General features: G+C 40.7%; 1 protein-coding gene across 3 annotated transcripts in view; it reads left to right on the forward strand.

Annotated features, from left to right (window-relative positions):
• The window catches only part of LOC120754597 (synaptotagmin-9), a 67,959-nt gene that overhangs the window by 43,213 nt on the left and 5,513 nt on the right, over nt 1-19,233 (forward strand). The window contains exons 4-7 of one of the 3 annotated variants that reach the window (XM_040068374.1): nt 15,736-15,856; nt 17,270-17,441; nt 18,029-18,158; nt 18,737-18,893. In XM_040068374.1, the coding sequence (XP_039924308.1) occupies nt 15,736-15,856; nt 17,270-17,441; nt 18,029-18,158; nt 18,737-18,844 (531 nt within the window). In that variant the 3' untranslated portion in view covers nt 18,845-18,893. Of the gene's footprint in view, nt 1-15,735; nt 15,857-17,269; nt 17,442-18,028; nt 18,159-18,736; nt 18,894-19,233 lie in introns of those variants that run through there. The other 2 variants (XM_040068375.1, XM_040068376.1) reach the window with 2 other exon arrangements.

Consider the following 19,233-nt stretch of genomic DNA (forward strand, 5'->3'; position numbering starts at 1 on the left):
CACTCAAATATTTGGGGCAAATCCGGCATCTAAAAAATAGCAGTTTATCACAACATCAGGAAACATCACCTTGCTTGCCAAGCAACCAATTACTGACATACTCAGAGCTTGAAGTCTTTGCCCCTCCTACCTAACAGTTCCTGTTTCCTGCAGAAAAATCATTTGGAAAGGAGCAGTGAATAGGAGAAACACTTTGAAGGTTAGCTCCAAAGAACAAAAGAACAATTCTCCATACTGTATTTTGCACATCTGTTTTTGGAATTCATTGAATTCTATATGCGTTTTCTCTTTAAAAGCATGCTGGGGTTTTATAAGTATTTTTAAAAGCCAGCTGTGATTTAATCAACCATCTGATCTGCATTATGATAACTCTTCTAAATAACCCAACAATAAAATAAATATGTATGCAGTAAAGTGAAACAAAAGTGTGTACAAAAATGATAGAAAAAAAGCAGCAGACTTTGGTTTCAAGCACCCTTGAGAGTAATTTATGATCATCAGGAACAAAGGAATCACTTTAAAATAATGAAAACCTTTCAATATCTGCACTCCATTGAGCACAGAATCTTACAGTAAATGCTAATTTAACTATAAACTTCACTCTGTTGGGACCACAACACTTTATGCAGGTAGAAATGAGTAGTGCACAGGACTAGATCCTGACTCTACTGTAAAGTCAGGGAAAGAATTCCCACTGAAGCTCAGACTTCATGCACGTCCTCTTGCTGTAGTCTGGAAATAATATCTAGTAAACAGTAGGAAAACCCAAATGAAATCATGTAAACAGGTAACCTGAGACAGACGTCAGGAAATGCACTAGAACAGAAGAAAATGCAAATTACCACCCTTTCATTCCTCTCTGCAAAAGAAATACCTACTCAACAAAGATTTGAAGGTACGCCTCCTCCCCCCAAATTTGATGATTAAAACATGACTGTGCTATCAACTCTGATTTTTGAGAAAGCAGATAGAAACCTCTCCAACAGAAATTACTGGAATTCTACATTCACAGCTTCGATTTTTTTACTGGCTGCAGCCATCCTAAGGGAATGAAAATTGATTCCTTTCCCCCAAGGTTTCATCTGTGAGCACCCTGACCCATTCCTTTTGATAGCTCAGCATAATTTATCATTTTCCAGCTCTTTTTTCAAATCCTTCACTTTACTTAATTTATAGAGCACCAGTATTTTTGGGAAAGCTGTGAAAAACACTTCATTCAACACCGAGTTTTTATCAGAAAAGGACATATATAAAAAGCTTCTTATCCTATCTGTAAGAGTAATACAATTTTTGTTACAATGCAGATATCTTTATAAACAAATGTATCTATAACATTAGATGCTCACTGTCTTCATCCTCGTCATCATGTTCTTCTCAAAAGTTACTTATTTTGGGAAACCTTTCAGTGCTAAATCAGCACACCCATCCTTCTTTTCTGACAGCTTTCAGTCAGGATGGTCAGAGAGAACTACACTAAATTCTTTCGAAATCATACTTCCAAAAGATTGGCGTTGGGCCCTTTTAAGGTATCAGGTAAAGTAACCCAAATCAGATTAACAGAGTTCTTTAGGACAAGCCAGTTCACAACTCTGATTTCATCTAAAAACTGTCAAATTATTTAAGTTACAAAACTAATCTAACTGCTTCAGCTAAACTGAAAACTTGAGAAGGCATCTAAATGACCATGAGATTTTAAGTTACAGGCTGCCTAACAGTGCTACTTCTTTTTTCCTACCCATAAGTGAGTATGTACTGAATAATACCATTTATTCTGAATATAGTCATGGCCAGCTCTAAGTCTGGGCAGCTCATCACCACATTCATTTCATAATTCCATGAGGAAGAACAGAACAAGCTGCAGAAAACAGTCATTTTCCTCTCTAGGTGTGTTTCACATGTAGCACGTGTAAGGTAAAACAAGCTGGAAGAAAAGTCTGCTAGGAGGAAGGAGTTCTGTTGACTCATCTTTATGAACTTCAAGCACTAAAGCACTTCTATATTTAGTGCTCTCTTTATCTCACATCTTACACCACCCTCTGTGCATTCTTTAGGAGAAAAAAACATGCTCACTGAAGTGGCCCTAAAATTGCCTCCAGTGCACATCTAAATATAATAGGGAGGCACGAACACATCTGACAGAGAACAAGTGTTACGGAAAAAGAACTGTGGTCACACTCTGCACAAACCACATCTTCCCCTGCTCATGCAGTAGACACCTGGATGGATGATACACTTGGTTTCAGAGTCTGCATTTTCCAAAATGGATTCCTGTCTTCTCCCTTCACCTCCCTTCAGCCTCCTCACAGTCTTTGTTCCATTTTAAAGCTCATTTATTTTTCTGTGTACTGCTAAGTACATGTAGTGCTGAGTTGGTAAACTGCCTAGCAGCTTCATGATTAAAATATTCTGTTTATTTGTAAGGTAGGTGGATGATACACAGCAACAGCGTAAATTCTCCATCACCAGATTCACATATCTCAATGTGTGTCAATTTGTGTCCTAATGACAATTGGTCCAGAGCTGTCTCTGAAGAAAAGCAGGCAGCTGGATTTGCATGAACTTCTGGGCAGATACCAAAAAACAGTGAAATGTTCCTGGTACTGCCTGAGAGGAGTGTATCACCACGGATTCCATGGCATTGGTTTGGGACGTGAGGCAGGGAGGTTTGCCCTGGCAGGATTAGATACCAACAGCAGCTCAGCATGACGTGCAGTCAGCAAGTTTTGCAGTCTGTTATGAAATCGTCAGTAGCACCTCTAGGAGGAAACAAAGAACCTCCTCTCCCTTGTTCCCTCCTCACTCCTCAAAAAACGATCACCAAAACCCCAACATCTCTCCTGATTCAAATGAGTACTTTTCTTTTTAAGCATGGTTTGAGAACCAAAGGACAGAAACCGTCCTCTTGTTCACACTTCTGGAATGATGCTCTCTAGTTATCATTAATTTTATTGTCATCCTCTTTCTTCCTCCCTCTACTGCTTTAATTCCTTTTGTATTTGGAAACCAGAGAGAGTCTAAGTTATAAAGTGAAATAAATTTGCAGCATTGAAGATGTAGGAGTTTCATCCGTATTGACATATTTAATAACTGGGTTTTATAGGATTAAAGCTCATGATTCTATTCTTCCATTTAAGTTGCAATTAAAATGGAATGGCTGTGCAAGGACTTTCAAAGCAGTTCAACTGCACACCTTTGCACCCCATCCATTAACAGAACACTGCCAGCAGTGAAATATTCTCTTTACTGTGGCTGCTTCACTTTGAAATTTGCAGATATCTTTGATGCCTTAAGTTTTAGCTATCATTTAGTTTTTCAGATTCTGTGCTGCCTAGGGGTGCAGTTCTGAATCTCATATTAAATGTTAGTCAGCTCTCTTCACAGTGTAGGGAAGAGACAAATATTAGACAATAATAGACAAATAGACATAATAGACAAATATTGTCCCAGATGGAGACCGAGGACAGTGAGTACAACTTCCAGGCCCAAAAGCACAAACAACGGTGGGCTGAAGGGAGGAACAAGAATGATGGGACCTCACTACCTGAAGCTGTAATTGGACAACTAAACCCCAGTATGCAAATGGACCAAAACTTACAGAGTTGTGAGACCTCATGACCAGTTGTCCATTTTGTGACCATTTTGTGTCCACCTTGGATGTAGACCTGGCCAGGCTCTTGTACTGCCCAAGGTGTATACTTAAAGGCCTTTTAATATATATCTACTTTATTCTCTAGCTCTGTCCAGTCTCTGTTCCAGGTCAGCCTCCCCAAGGCATCATTTTCTTTTCTACATTACCCATATAAAGAAGTAAATGAAACTTCTATAGAAATTGTTTTCTCTGTTTTTAAAAGTGGGCAGTTTTATAGAGGAGCATTACTGCTAAAAAGCATGCTGTGAAGTTTAGTTGTGCATTCCTTCTGATGGAAGATTACATGGAATGCTCTCTGAGTTGGTTTTAAGTCATGATGATCCCTTTTCACCTTTTCTCTGGGGGAGGAAACTTTCTGTGGATGGTGCGTTGGAGTCTGGCGCTGTTAGTATTATGCAACTGCTACTGGTATTCAGGTTACTGTTACACAGGTGACAGATCAGAAAATGTATTTTTTTTGTATTTAGTGGTACCACTTAACAGCAACCAAGTCAAAGGTAACAGAACATCAGGGAACTCTAAAAATGAAGTTGCTTTTTGGCAGCAAACACCTGAAGTATTCTCACTGTTGCCTGACCTGAGGGCATGCACGACATGACGTGACAAAATTGTCTCCAGAGAAACAAAACACATGGAGAAATTTCAGCAGAAAGACACTTGATCACTGTCTTTAGAATCACAAGGATGCCTAGGAAAAGTACCTGTAGAAAAGAAGAGAAAAGAGAGAGAGAGAGAGAGAGAGAGAGAGAGAGAGAGAGAGAGAGAAAGAGAGAGAAAGAGAAAGAGAAAGAGAAAGAGAAAGAGAGAAAAAAAGAGAAAGAGAAAGAGAAAGAGAAAGAGAAAGAGAAAGAGAAAGCGAAAGCTCCCTCTCCCTCTCCCTCTCCCTCTCCCTCTCCCTCCCCTTTCCTCATTCCTTCCTCTCCTCTTCCCTTCCCTCCCCTCACCCCTCCCCGCACTCACACTCCCTCCCCTCACCTCCCCTCCCCTCCCCTCCCTCCCCTCCCCTCCCCTCCCTCCCCTCCCCTCCCCTCCCCTCCCCTCCCCCTCCCCTCCCACCTCCCACCCCCTCCCCTCCCCTCCCCTCCACTCCCTCCCCTCCCCTTCCCCATCCCCTACCCCCCGCCCTCCCCCCCCCCTACCCCCCCCTCCCCTCCACTCCCCTCCCCTCCCCTCCCCTCCCCTCCCTCTCCCCTCCCTCCCCTCCCTCCCCCCCCTCCCCCTCCCCTCCCCCTCCCCTCCCCTCCCCTCCCATCAAACTTCAAATTATCACTTATCTAATCCTTTTGTTAACTCAGTGGCACAAAAAAAAAAAAACAAAAAAAGCAATAATTCGGAGAAATAGATTCATAAGCCCATGCTTCTTTCCCCACCTGCTAAATTGACACTGAACTTAAAAGCAGATGCTCACAGAAAATATGCTTTTGAAAAGTTGAACTTAGTTAATAATATCTGTATTACATTTTAGTGAGATGAGAAGCCAAAAATGATCAGAGAGGGACAGAGAAAAGGCACACTGGGGATTCCATTGAACATGGATTTGATATGCTGATATCACAGAATCACAGAATGGTTTATGTTGGACAAGACCCTTCAGATCACGTAGTCCAACCGTTAACCCGGCACTGCTGAGGCCACCACTAAACTCTGTCTCTGGGTGCCACATCTCCGTGTCTTCTCAATCCTTCCAGGGATGGGTGACTACACCACTTCCCTGGGCAGCCTGTTACCACTCAGTTGAATTTTTAAATGGTCAGACAGGGTTTGGATTAATGGCACTAAAGTTATTTTCGTGGTCTGTGAAAGGAGCATGTTTTATCCAAGGAGTCAGGATCTAGGGGCAAATGCTGCTCTGCTGCCTGTTTGGAGGGAACAAGGCACATGTGCTCCTCCAGCTTCTGCATTCTTTACACTGGCCACCATATCTTCCCCCCTGAAATCACACCTGGAGTGCAATTCCACCACAGATGGAAAAATCTACCAAGAGACATATGATTAAAAAAAAAAAAAAAAAAAAAAAAAATTATCTCAGAGAAAATTTCTAGAATGGGAGGCCACTGCAGCATAGACTTTGACATTAACTTTCTATTTTTCAAGCGTGATACTATTTGGACTACTCTCTTTTTTGTATAAATTTCTGCAAAACTGTAGAGAAAACTTAGACTAATAGTAAAATAGTGAAAATGGCCTTTCCTTATTACCCATTTTGTGAATGCCCTGTGCTAAGCCTGAGTATGAAAGCCAGCACAGAACACCTAATGTGAGTGTAATGTATACATCCACAACATATTATAGGTGCTTCTGCAGACTGAAAAGAACTTTTTTTTTTCCTGATACTGTGATTTTCTCTGTCTTTTTTCAGCATTACCCAGGTACCTTGTTTCTCTCCTCAGAGTGATGTGCTCAGAATACACAATGTAACAAACAGCTGCTTTGCACAACACAAAATGACATTGATATTTTAGTGGAGCTGTAAGTTCACGTGCAGCCATTGTAACTCAAAGTAGAGTGAAAGGCCAGTCCACTCATTTGCATACAGATCTAGTTTCAATTGACATTTTCATTTTAACACACTAAGGGGAAAAATAATTAACAGGCAAGACATTTTAGATTAAAACATTTTGATTAGTTAACTTCCTTTTAAAACCAGCTTCCTCCACTGCAGTTTTTCTTGGATGTATTTGAAATATTCATTATTAGTGGTATATGGAGATAATTGAACATATCTACCTACTTATGTCAGAATGGAAGCAGAGGTAACTGGCAAATAATTTGTGGTAGAAATAATTTTATGCGTTAGAATGGATTTGCTGCTTCATTTTCTCCAAGCTGATGTTTGCCTAGAGATACTGAACACTTACATAATTTAGCCTTCCCTTCATACAACAAACCAGCTTTTAGCCTTGAAAGCATGGGGGTTTATTTTCTCATCTCTTTCCGTCTCTGTGATGTTCACCAAAGGTTTTCTTTTTAATCTGGAAGGTTGGCCCCCTCAGGTTAAATTGCTCTAACGCATACTCTGCTTCACTCTGGTCTTTTCAGTCTCACTATTTCACAAAAAACAGAGGTCTAATCCAAATCAGCAAAATTACTGGGTTTCACATGACAGATGCTGATGGACATTCATAAAAACTTTTGTCCTTAATTTAGGCAGTGAATGCTTCAGAGCAAATCCTGTCAGTGTGCTGATTTTCCAGGTCACGCCATTAGACTGGTTTGAGACACTGCCCTCTGTGAAACATTCCCTGTCTGCCTGACCTACCTATCCTTCCATTTCTACCACCTTCACCTGGCAGCAAAACTTCTATTTTTCCCAGTGGAAGGTCCCTCCTCGTTTCCTTTTGAGAAAGCACTTACACTTCAAACACATATTTCTCTTTAGGGCGATTTGCATTTCATCACTGTTCCCAAGCTTGTCAACATTTCATCGCAACCACTGCTTTCCCTGCAGAGGGAAAGGTCTGAGTCAGCTCCAAGCCAGAGTGATCCCCCTTAAGGCTTTAGCAGCGGGAAATCAGTCCCACCCTCACGAGACTCTGGAAGTGTCATTCCAAAGGTGGCAACCTGTGAATGCTGATGGGGTGGGATACTTTGAGGTGAGTGAAAAGGAGAAGTCAATTTCTCCACAGCACCTTGCTTGGAAACTCACATCTCGCAGGTTATGGCATTCTTACACATTCCATCATGAAGGTGCAGTTATTTCCTCTACTTTTCAAGCCTTCCCTGTCCTGTACCCCCCCCACCCACACACATGCAGCCCCTGCCTGCCAGCACCAGCCGAAATTATCCAAGGCAGCCTGCAACACCTGGGAAACAAAGGCCAGGGCAGGATTTTTTTTGTATTATTAAAACTATACTGAACTTTCTATTTTCTAGAAAGTGACAGTCATAAAAAACCAAAAACAAACAAACAAACAAACAAAAAACCCCAAAAAACAAACAAACAAAAAAACAAACAAAAAAAACCCCAAAAACAAAACAAAACAAAACAACAACAACAACAAAACACCAAACAAAAAAACCAACCAAAAAAGCAGTAACAATTTAAGAGACTAAAATATCTTTCAGAGCAGTAGTTAATTTACAAGGAGAAACTTAAACTTCAATTAACTTTTCTCTCTGGTCAACAATGCCACCTAGCAAGCCTTCAGAGCCAACTCTGGACTCACTCTTCCCTTAATAACTGATGAGGGAGTTAAAAATTACTTCTATTAACTTTCTACAGAAGTTTCACTTTCAGAAGGCCTCATTTCTGTTTTTCCCATGAAATCAATTTCTGACACAGGCACACACACATAAAAAGGACAAGGGTTCCAGCTTTTCCAGTCATGTCTCTGCTCATTTTCATTAGCTCAATTCAGACTATCTTTGCAGTTCATCAATTTAGTTTGGAACAAATTAATACATTATTTCTATCTCAATGGCTACAGGATAATTCATTAGATTCAGTGTTAGGCCCAAATTCAGCAAACCACTGTAATTATTGTGAATTGAAAATCTTCATAAAGAATTGAAAGCCAGTAAAATCTATAGAATTTAAGCATATGTTTAAGAGCAGGTATGGGATAAAGTTTATCTGTACTGAATGGAGGCTTTTTTTTTAAGGGATCTTAATGCAGAATAATTTATCAGTGAAGGCTTAAATGACTCTAAGAAAAAATATATCCCATAAATGCATCCCAAGGACCGTATGTAGCTCACCAGCTGGAAAGTTTCAGTTAATCACTGCCACCCTATTTATAGGATAGAAATGATGACAGTGGAGATGTTGGGTCTTCAGAGAGATAAGGACACTGACTGCCTACAGGAAAAGGCCTCTGTCCTTGCTTCTGTTGAGGACATTGTGGCAAGAGAAAGTTATGAGTATGTTCTCATCAAGGACACTGACTGGTCTTGTTCTGGAGCATTCATGAAGTGAAAGGTTTCTGCTTTGGCTCCCACTGCCCTCATTTCTGAGGCATCTTGAATGACTGACACAGCACAAAGTTGTGGCTGGAGAATCCTTCTTATATAACCTGGATTAAAAAAAAAGTAGTCATGACATAAGGATAATGGAATCAGGAGGGGGGGGAACCCCCCCCCCCCCCCAAAAAAAAAAAACAAAAAAAACAAAAAAAACAAAAAAAACCACCACAAACTGAAAATCCGTGTTGAAAGATCTTCACACTCTGGAGACAGAGGTTATGGTATTGGCTTTATTTTTGATACTATCTTTATAGAGAAGTTGCCAAATTGCTCGGGAAACTAAGAGTGCAAAGTTTGGAGTGAATTACATGTAAACTCTTCAGCTCTCTCATACTCCACTGCAGTGAAACCAACTTCTTTCCCAGTAAGTTCTTTCCCAGTAAGTGAAATCAGACATACCCAGCTCAAAAGGCTTCTTTACTTACTTGCTTTCATTTTTAAAGAAAAACATATAGAAGGGAAATAGAGACAATGAAATATATATTAAAAAAAAAAAAGTGCGAAAATTGTACCACTTGAAAATTAGCTTAAAACATGAAATATAGCCTGACATTGATGTATTGAAAGAATAATTATAAAAGATAGGCCATTCCCATTTTCCACTTACTTTACTTAATCACATCTCTGTAGATATGGATTGATTCAGGCATTAATAAATATCTGCTTTGCTAGAGTTCATTTCTTTGATTTAAGATGTCATGAAAATAGAATTTTCCGGTCATAACTTTTCTATTCATCTCAAAATGTGTAATGGGAAGCAACTGGCACTCTTCTAGTCACGTGCAAATTCAATTAAAATCCAACATTTCAAAGGAGTTTTTATCAGTACATATTTCTCATGATATAACCCAGAATGACTCTATGATGAAATAATAAGAAAATGTAGAGCTAACTTCACAAATTCTTCATGATAAATATTTTAGATTTACTATCATTCCCAAACAGATTATGGTCTATGGGATTTGCATAATATTTGTGTCCTGGACATGTTCCTCAGCAGAATTAATATCTTATCATTCAAATCTTATTCCAGGCTTCTAAACACAGATGAGCAATTTAATAAATGTGCATCCCAGACAGCACAGCAGATAACACGTCTTAAAGCATGTTTAAGTCATTTGGGCTTAACACATATACCTAGTGTGCTTAACTCATCCTTGTCTTAGCTGAGTGAATCTCCTCTGAAATAAATCCTTGCAAAATTCAAATCCCCACATTAGCAAGTATTAGAGTGATGTGAAACTTATCTTGCACTGTAGGAGTGTAATTCCCTTAATTCCAGGAAAGATTTTGAAGTAACACGGAATATTTTTTTGTTGTTTAAAATGCAACTAATGCTCCTCAGCTTGGAGGGGAGAAGAAGGAGAGATTTTAATAAAATTGTGGCAACCTGTCCTTTCTGTGCTTCAGAAGCTCAAATGACACCATCTCATTCCATGACACCTCTGCTCTGCTTCTGTTTTCCTGTGTCCTTTGCAGAGACACGTCCAGCTGCTAAAGGAGGCAGCATGCAAAGCTACCATAGCCTCAGCAGTACAGCTCTGACACAGCAGCAGGAATTCAGCAGATCTCTAACACCACTTCTGCCTCGAAAGCCTCTCTCAAGAGTTACTAACTTAATAGCAAATAAGCGAGGGCATCAGTGCCTGCTAAGTTCTCCAGTCAATTTAGGTTGGTGAGATGCATAAAAATACATGTGGGCACCTCACAACCCATAATTAGTTTTGCAACATAGCAGAAAAGTGAAAAAGTAGTGTCTGTCTTTTTATAGCTGGAGAACTGAGGAACCTGGTGTAATTGAGACATATGCTTTAATTAGAGCGGCACAGGCACTGCGTGGTGCAGGCCTATCACAACTCCTCTGCCCCAGAAATACAGAACTCCAGTTGCCAAAGAAATAGGCACAAACCTTATGAATGCCTTAACTCGGGGACAGCAAATCTCCTCCCAGATCAGAGGCAGAAGCAGAAGATACAACCTGTGAATTGTCTTGTTTCCTTCCATCCCCTGCTGCCTGTTTTAAATACCCATTTTCTCAAATGTATTTATGAGAAGGAAGAGGAGAGCTCTGATCCCAAATGTCATTCCCATTTGTCAGAATAACCCTAACAACCAGGTGACTTAGAGCTTTCACTGGGAAGGTTTGATCCAGCCTGCTTAATGCAGCCTCAAAGGCATCAAAGGTGAGGTCATTTCGGGGCCCTCAGTCACCATCCTCTTTGAGGCTGCACATCTCCCTGTTTAATATGCTGAGTTATACTCACTAAGCAGCAGCATGGAGCTGCTGACACAGTGCCGGGGAGTGATTTATCCTGCAAGCTAATCTCCAGAAAAATGGAATAATTTTAAAAACTATAAATACTGCGTGATTATAGACTAAAACCCTACTAATGGTACAATTAGAATTCAGCATTTTCAAAGGTATATTTATTTGGGGTTAGTTTTATTGGGGGGGGGGAGGGTGAGGCGCAGTGGGGAAGGAAACCCGAAATCTCTTCTGGAAAAAGCCACTGAAAATCATTCAAAAATATGATTTTTATAATGTATGAAGTATTTCCACCAGGAATAGAGCAAGAAGGAAGCATAATATGAGAGGGGGGCATGTCTCCATGCTCCTAACAGCAGTCTTATTTACCTTGAGGTTTCATGGGTTAATCCTGTTTGCCGTTTTCAGACAAACCTTGTGATTTGCACCTCCGGTTTGAGCTCTCACAGATAGCACTGGGACATTTTCAAGGAAGAAGCTTCATGCTCTTGCTCTGTTGATTAAAGAACTGCATGAGCACAGCAAGGGCTCAGAGATAAATCCAGGTGGGATTATCAGAGGCTCCCTGTAAGGCACAGCTCGCATCGTCAAGTCATTCAGCCCTCACCCCGAGCCTGGGGCCCAAGCCTGGGACACTGGAAAGGCAAAGCTGATCCAAATCTTGTTCCACCTTTTTTAGAATAAAGGAACAGGCAGGTTACAGATTAAAAAGAAAGTCTGTGTTTCTACCTCTGAACCTGGGCAGTTTTTGAAGACAATGGGAGAGTGGTATGTTCGTTAGAGGATTTTCATTCGTTTATTCATTTATGCCTCCTGCTGAATGGGAGCAAAAGAAAAATAATATGGGGCATGCACATGCAAGTAAATTATAATTGCAATTTAATTATCGTCTGATTATTTTCTTTTGAGTTATTAGGAAAACTGACCAGCCTTTTGGTCTGGTTATATTTTTGGTTACATGCACTGTAACATGCCCAGTATGGTATCACGACCGCACCGAATGAAGTTATTAAAAATTTGGAAAGTACAACATGTGTGACTTGATAACCTACACTATTTATGAAATCTCTTCCTCAGCAGGAATTCCAAAATGTCTCTGGCAGTGTAATACCTGTAGTACCACATTTTGTGGAGCGTACACAGTAATGCATAAGTACTCGATTTGAACAGGAACTAATCCATGCAGAAGATCCTGCCCTCTGTGCTTGTTAATTCTGTTCCTCAAAGCGATTTCTTGCTAATACAGCACACCTTTAGTGACAATCTGTGGCTTAAGCTGTGTAGCTCAGTGATTTTAAACTTGTGAGGATGTGCAGTAATCCTCTCTGCGCTCTGGTACATTGGCTTTGGTTCTGTTAAAAAGCTGAATTTGTAGAGAAGACCTGTGTTTGCTGGGTGTGAGGGTCATGCCTGTGACAACGCTGCTCTCCAGACAGGGCATGGTGCCTGTTCCCCTGCAGTTACCCAGGGGGGTGAGCACACACGTGCAGATTCTGGGGGGCACCCATGGTTTGTGGGACTCTCATTAAACCTTCTTAACTAAACCTTGAGGACCCATTGTTTGCAACAATTTTTAATGTTGCCCTTAGATTACAGAAAACAGGGGTAAGACAGGAAGGAATAGGCAGGGCAAGGGGAAAGGCTCTCTCTGTTATAAAAATTCTTTCCAAACTTTAGAAAACCTTTACAAGTAGCCAGTATGATGGAGTAGTCCTTAATTCCCTACAATTTAAAATGAAAGTGTGAGAAGGCAGGGCTTCTTTTTCAGACTGAGAGGAGGATTTGCATGGCAAAAGGTGTCTCTTCCCTGCTGCTGCCTGCAAGCTTCTCTTCAGTCACGTTCTCAGGCACTGGCTTGTGAACAGACAATCTCATAATCATCTGTGACCTACTGCTACAACACCTACTTCTAGAACTGGAAAAGACTAAAACTCTGGTTTTGGGGTTGGGTTTTTTTTGTTTTTTTTTTTTTTTTCCCCCCATATAATGCCCCGTGCAGTTTTTCAAAAAGCATCAACAAAGTATTGTCATCACAGCACTTGCTGAAAAGGTACTTCACAGTGCAGTTGAAAATTATTTTTCAGTTGTAAGGCAAAGCTTGTGGGTAAGTACATTATGGCCTGATTGCTAATACTGCATTCGACAGATGTGATCCATTCTTTTCCTAAGCAGTCCATTTGTGCTATAATATTTTAAATCTTCTTTCCAGTGACCAGTGATGGGACGTGAGGGAATGGCAGGAAGCTGGATCAGGGGAGGTTTAGGTCAGACATTAGGAAAGAGTCTTCACCCAAGGGGTGGTTGGGCTGGAAGAGGCTCCCCAGAGAAGTGGTCACAGCACCAGCCTGACAGAGCTCCAGAAGTGTTGAGACAAAGCTCTCAGGCACAGGGTGTGACTCTTAGGGATGTTCTGTGCAGGGACAGGAGTTGGACTCTGTGATCCTTGTAGGTCCCTTCCAAATCAGGATATTCTATGATTCTCTGATTTTTCTTGGCATCTGAATTCAATTCCTAAAACAATTGTATGTTAGTTCATTTACCTATAAATTTCTTGATAAAAATTGGATAAAAGTTTTTAAAATTGTTTGCTTGGTGTGATCGAGTCTGGAATGGAAACTTTTGTGTTTGGTAGTGGCAGTGAATTTGCAGTACTCACAGAAGGAATGTATTCCTAGTCACCACGTGGAGCGCTGGAGTTGAATACAGAGTGACTTTGCCCCGGCTGGCAATACTGAAGGATGCCAAAATACACAGTTAAAACAACAGATGCCTGATGGGCTTCTTTGTGGTCAGGGAAAACCTCACTGATCCAACAATGCTGTCTTCTTCTGAAGGGTAGTGACCAATTCAAGAGAAACAACCTGTCAAGATTTGTGAGAGTGACAAATTCCCAACAGATGGCTTCAGTCAATAATATCTTTATATGGCTTATGAAATTCTGGTCCCCTCAGAGCTGCAGTGCAAGAGAGAATTTCACAGCTACAAATCTCAGCACCCCGGAGCTGGGGAAGTACATTTACATGCTGGAAGTTGCTCTCACAGTGGGAAGGACAAGTGAAAACTCTGTTTCCTGTTTTCCTGGTTGCAGATATCAAGCTCCAGCTGATCACTGGGAAAATTTCAGAGTTCAGTTATTTTCCTGTAATGTTAAGGGCAGGTGTTAGCGAAGAGAAATTTCTCCTGGATGTGCTGACACCTCTTTAACCTGTAGGACTTCTCACAGCATCCCAAGCAGCACTTTGATCCTCCCACCAAGTGAGTCAGTGACACAGTTTGTTGCAGGAGGTTTGATTCCAAGTGGGAGCTATCAAGAGGCACTAAACACTTCTGAGTCATAGCAGCCACCTCGATGTTGTCCCAGCCTTTATTAGCTTTTCAGCCACCGTGAAACACTGATCTTTAGAATGGAAAAGGTGATAGGGTTAAAAGCTGGTTATTCCTGACAAATGGTCTATAATATCAGCCTTTTCCTTCTTTGACTGCATCTCTTAAATGACAGCACTAGGAAAGGACCTACTTTTGAACGACTGTACGTGTTTGGCTTCTTCTTTGAGCGAGCTAAAACAAAGATGCCTCTCTTGAGCAAGGGGTTGGATCGAGTGACCTCTAGAATTCCCTCCTGACACAGCATTTTTCTACCGCTCTGTGCCAGCAATGCTTTCTGTCCTGCTTATGTACCCTGCTAACTCATGAAGTGACAGAAAGTGACTGCACAAGCCCTGGGCATCGGTCTGAGCAGCAGCTGCCTCAAAAACAAACCTGTGCTAGGGGCTCTTTCCAGGTATTTTCCCTCTCCTTCTATGTCATCCACCACCCTTCAGCTTTTGGTGGCTGACAGAGAAGGAACCAGCTTGGGAAATGTGAAGCAGCTGCACAAAGTTAAGTGAACAAGATAAACATACTCCAGAACAGCTGCATTTCCCTTCCCTATAAAACCTGGAATGTGGCCTTGAAATTTCAAGGATCAGGTAATTTCTATTTTTTTCAAGTCGAGAATGAAATACTAAGTTACATGAAGCAGGTCTATGAAAGTGTGAATTCACTGCTCAGTCAAAAAAATGCAAATCAAATCAAAGAAATCATTTCATGCAATCCTTCCTTTGCTATTTTTTTAATTAAAGAGCTGGATTTCCCTCTTGAAGTGATGCTTTGCAACTGCAAACAGGTTTTCTAGTACTTTTCTGGAGCCCTGATGGCATCAAGACAGGAAAGGGTTGCAAATGATCAATGAAACAGATGGACAAGTCTACTTAAGGGAGCTTGTGGGAGGCACAGGAAGTTGCTGTTGTTATTATTATGATCAACAATTAGTAATAACCCTTACTCTGCTTCTGGTGGAGAATGTCCCATTGCCATAGATGCTTCAGACTTGCCACACCTGAGTTCATGCAAACTTGAGAGATGCACAAAGCTTTGTCCTGCCCAAAACATGGGGGTTTTTTTTCTGTGAATGTCTCTGTGGGTTTCCTCCTGCAGACCAGAGGGAGAGGCACAGACATTTGTGGCTGCTTGTCAGTGATACAGGCAAATCACTAAAAAACGTAAAAGAGAGCAAAGGTTTTCCAGTCCCTCACAGAGCACCTCATCATTTAAATGTGTGTCATCTCCAAGGACTGAGTGCTAGAAACTATAAACTCATTTTCCCTGGGGAACTTTGGTGGTCTAGCAGCAGAGTGACTCGAATTTTCTATGCCCATGGATGGATGTTTTTTTCAGATATGTTTCAGAATGAGAATTCAGCTTTTACTGCATAACTGTAGATCTCCAAAGGTATCTTTTTATCTTTAAATCCTGCTAGGAGTAGAAACATTGTTATTGTTACTTCACATTATCTTTTATCTTTCTTTTCTTGGAATAGGATAATGTGGATCTCGGTGACCTTATGTTTTCGCTCTGCTACCTTCCAACAGCTGGTAGACTAACTATTACAATAATAAAAGCAAGAAATTTAAAGGCAATGGATATCACAGGAGCATCAGGTAGGAATGAATTTAATGCTCAATGTGGATTTCTGTCCCATTTCCCTCCCAAAACACAGATTTCAACTGTCAAATCCCAGAATGATTTTTGAGAGCAGGGTTGTTGTACTGTGAGCTCTGATTGAGTACAGGAGTTTATGAGAAATCAGTAATACATTTTACTTTGCTTAGTTCCAAGAAACAGTTTAAAATAAGTTGCTCTCTCAAAAAGACTGCAAGATTATTATTTCCAGTGCCACTGTAATTCAGAGTAAAACAAGCTGACCAAAGTGCATTCCCCCAACACTGGGAATTTGTGCAGCAGACTGCCACAGCTATGACACAGAGGCGGACTGGCCCTCTCTGACAGTCCCCAAGAGCCACTAAGCCAGTTCTGCAGTTGCTGGCATATGGAGAAAGCAGTCATCATCCCAAAATCCTTTCAGCAACCCTTTAAAAATCCCACAGTAAAAATTATAAGCATAAATAAGGCTTCATAGATTACTTTTAAATACTTGCAGGGAGTTGTAGAGCTCTCAGAAAGGAGCTACAAAGAAATAGCTTTCTTTTTTGCTATATTCAGGAGTTTAAAAATAATTATGATTCTCTTGAGAAATATAAGCCACTAATTGTTACGCTTTGAATTGTATTTAACCATACATCAGTAAATCCCGTTGTGAAAAACATTGTCATCTCCTGTCTGTCCTACAAATCTAACAAGTAATTAGGCTGCTATAAATAGGCTGATACACAGTCTGTTGTATAAAATAGCCATGTATAACATGCTTCAGTGGATATTTTAATACCCTTTGAGAAGCTGGTACACAACAAGGAGCTTCTTGAACCTAAAAAGTTCATTACAAGCTGTCAGCCAGGTAAAGCTTTCAAGGCTGCACTGCCTCCTGTGCATTCCATGTTAACAGAGTGTCACCGTGAAACACAAAGAAATCACACGAAGACAAGAGATTTCTGCAGAGGTTCTTCTGATCCAGCTTCCAGCTGAAAGGGCGGAGAGAAGAGACCCCTTTGTTTATTCTTTTACTTTTATACATTTGTGGGTGTAGCAGAAGATTGGCCTTTTGGGGTTTCCACCCCTCAGCCTCAGTGGCCAGACAAATTGTCAGTTACAATTGTTTTCAGGTTAGAAATATGCAAACAAAGGACAAAGAATGAAAAACAAAGGATTTGTTTATATTACTTCTGTGGGAAAGGTAGAAAAACTGCTCTAATATTTTACAGTAACTAAAAGATCTGACTTCATTTATGAAAATCAAAAGGCTAATAAAGAAACTCAAAAAAACCAGGGTAACAACAGAGAACCTCAAATTCCAGCCAAGTCAAGGAGATTAATCCTGCTAACAGGTATGGGCACGCAAGAAGTCTCCCTTCACTTTCCATTGTCAAAAATCAATGTTATTCTTATGACCCACACAGATCCCTACGTGAAGGTTTCTTTAATGTGTGAAGGAAGGCGGCTAAAGAAAAGGAAAACTTCCACCAAGAGGAACACCCTGAATCCCGTTTACAACGAAGCCATAGTCTTTGACGTCCCTCCAGAAAACATTGACCAAATTAACTTGTCGATAGCTGTTATGGACTATGACCGGTGAGATGCCTGTAGCTGTCAAATATTGGCTGATAAAATCTTGCACGCTAGATTTACACCCAGAAATAAAGTTATTATTATTTTTCCCTTTAAGCGGGGAATTAACGTCATGTTGAGCTGGGTAGTAGAAGTCTCTAATTTTTTGTTTTTGTTTTGTCAGGCAGAATTTCCTTACTAAATTTTAAACTATAGTTTTGCATCCACAACTAACATCAGTAAGCTGCATGTGTGTTCAGCAGAACTGAGGTAACTGGGCATTTAATCAGATGTTCTGTTTGTACATTTATGCCAAGCCTTTACACACACGCTCCCTTTATAAAGTTGTGTCTAGAGCCTGTTTGCCTTTGTAGCTAATTACAGAACAAGAGCAAAGAACCTTTTGCGTGCTACAAGGGGGGAAATATCAAATTGTTCTGAGCAGTGGGAAATGCAAAAAGCAAACCTATGTATTTCCTAGTGCATTGTATCCTCCAAGAATTAACCCTAAAAAAAAAAAATCCATGAGTAACGTTTCTGATGAAATATGCAAACGGTGCGGTTCTGAAGGTAAAATTTTAAGAAAAAAATATTATGGACCATTTTCACAGTGTAGGTCACAATGAGGTCATTGGAGTTTGTCAAGTAGGCAACGACGCAGAGAGCCTAGGTCGCGACCACTGGAACGAAATGCTCTCCTACCCTCGGAAGCCCATCGCTCACTGGCATCCTCTTGTGGAGGTAAGGCTTTGATTTATTGCTTTTGCCCCTTGCAATAATGGTGAATATTCTCCCACACGGCATTAGAAGTTGGATAAAATTTTATGGGCAAACCCAAGATCCGCGCGCATGACGTAAATCCTAGGAAAGGGTTTGGAAACACTTTAAAATTGAAACAGAGCACACAAGTCCACTCCTTCCAATTACAGGGAGACAGAAGGTAATTGTTGTATATAGTATATAGATATGAAAACACCAAACATACACTCGATTGAGGGTTTGGTTTTGCTTTTTAAATAAGACTTTGGGTAACTTTCACTGTTAATTGATATAAAGAAATGGACCTTGTTTACAGAACAACCAAGACCTATTTTTGTTTCTTTATATACAACAGCCTAATTTGACTTCTTTTCTTGTAACAATGTATCATCCATGGCACTAGCACATCTCAAAGGATGCCTAACTGCACTGAAAAGAATATGTTTAAGTGCCTCTGGAGATCTGAGGTGCTGATAAGAAGCGACACAATCAGAAAAGCTTTTCAAGGTTCCTATGGTTTTTTTTGTTTTGTTTTGTTTTGTTTTGTTTTTTGTCTTTAGGGCCCTATTCAGCAGGAATGTTATGCAGGTCTTCTGCGCTTGGATGGCTGCCGAAGAGGCTTCCTCACCCTTTTAACCTATTCAGCAGAAATTTGGCATTCCTGTTGAACTCTTTCTTAGCCATATCCTCAGGGGCTATTCCACAGAGTCCAGTGGGGTAAAGATGTCCTTTTAATCCCTCTGTCTAATCCTCTCCCCAATACAGGGAACACTAATCCTGATCCATGAGACACAGAAATTCATCAAAGATTGGGCTAAATTGCTTCCTAAAGTTACCATGACTTACTCCCCCTGTTGCTCTCACTGGCTGAGCCAGGCAGTACTCCCAGTCAAAGGGAATTATGTGGTTTAGGAGCAGCTCCAAAGTTATCCTCAATGCTGAAAGAGAGGAAAGAGCACAATACCCATATGAAGCAAGGCATGATGCTGTGGGCACTAATACTTGGAGGCAGGCAGTTCACAGCCCCTCTGAGTTTACTTTCTGCACCAGAGTGCAG

This window comes from Hirundo rustica, chromosome 6, assembly GCF_015227805.2.
Source record: "Hirundo rustica isolate bHirRus1 chromosome 6, bHirRus1.pri.v3, whole genome shotgun sequence".
Lineage (NCBI taxonomy): Eukaryota > Metazoa > Chordata > Aves > Passeriformes > Hirundinidae > Hirundo > Hirundo rustica.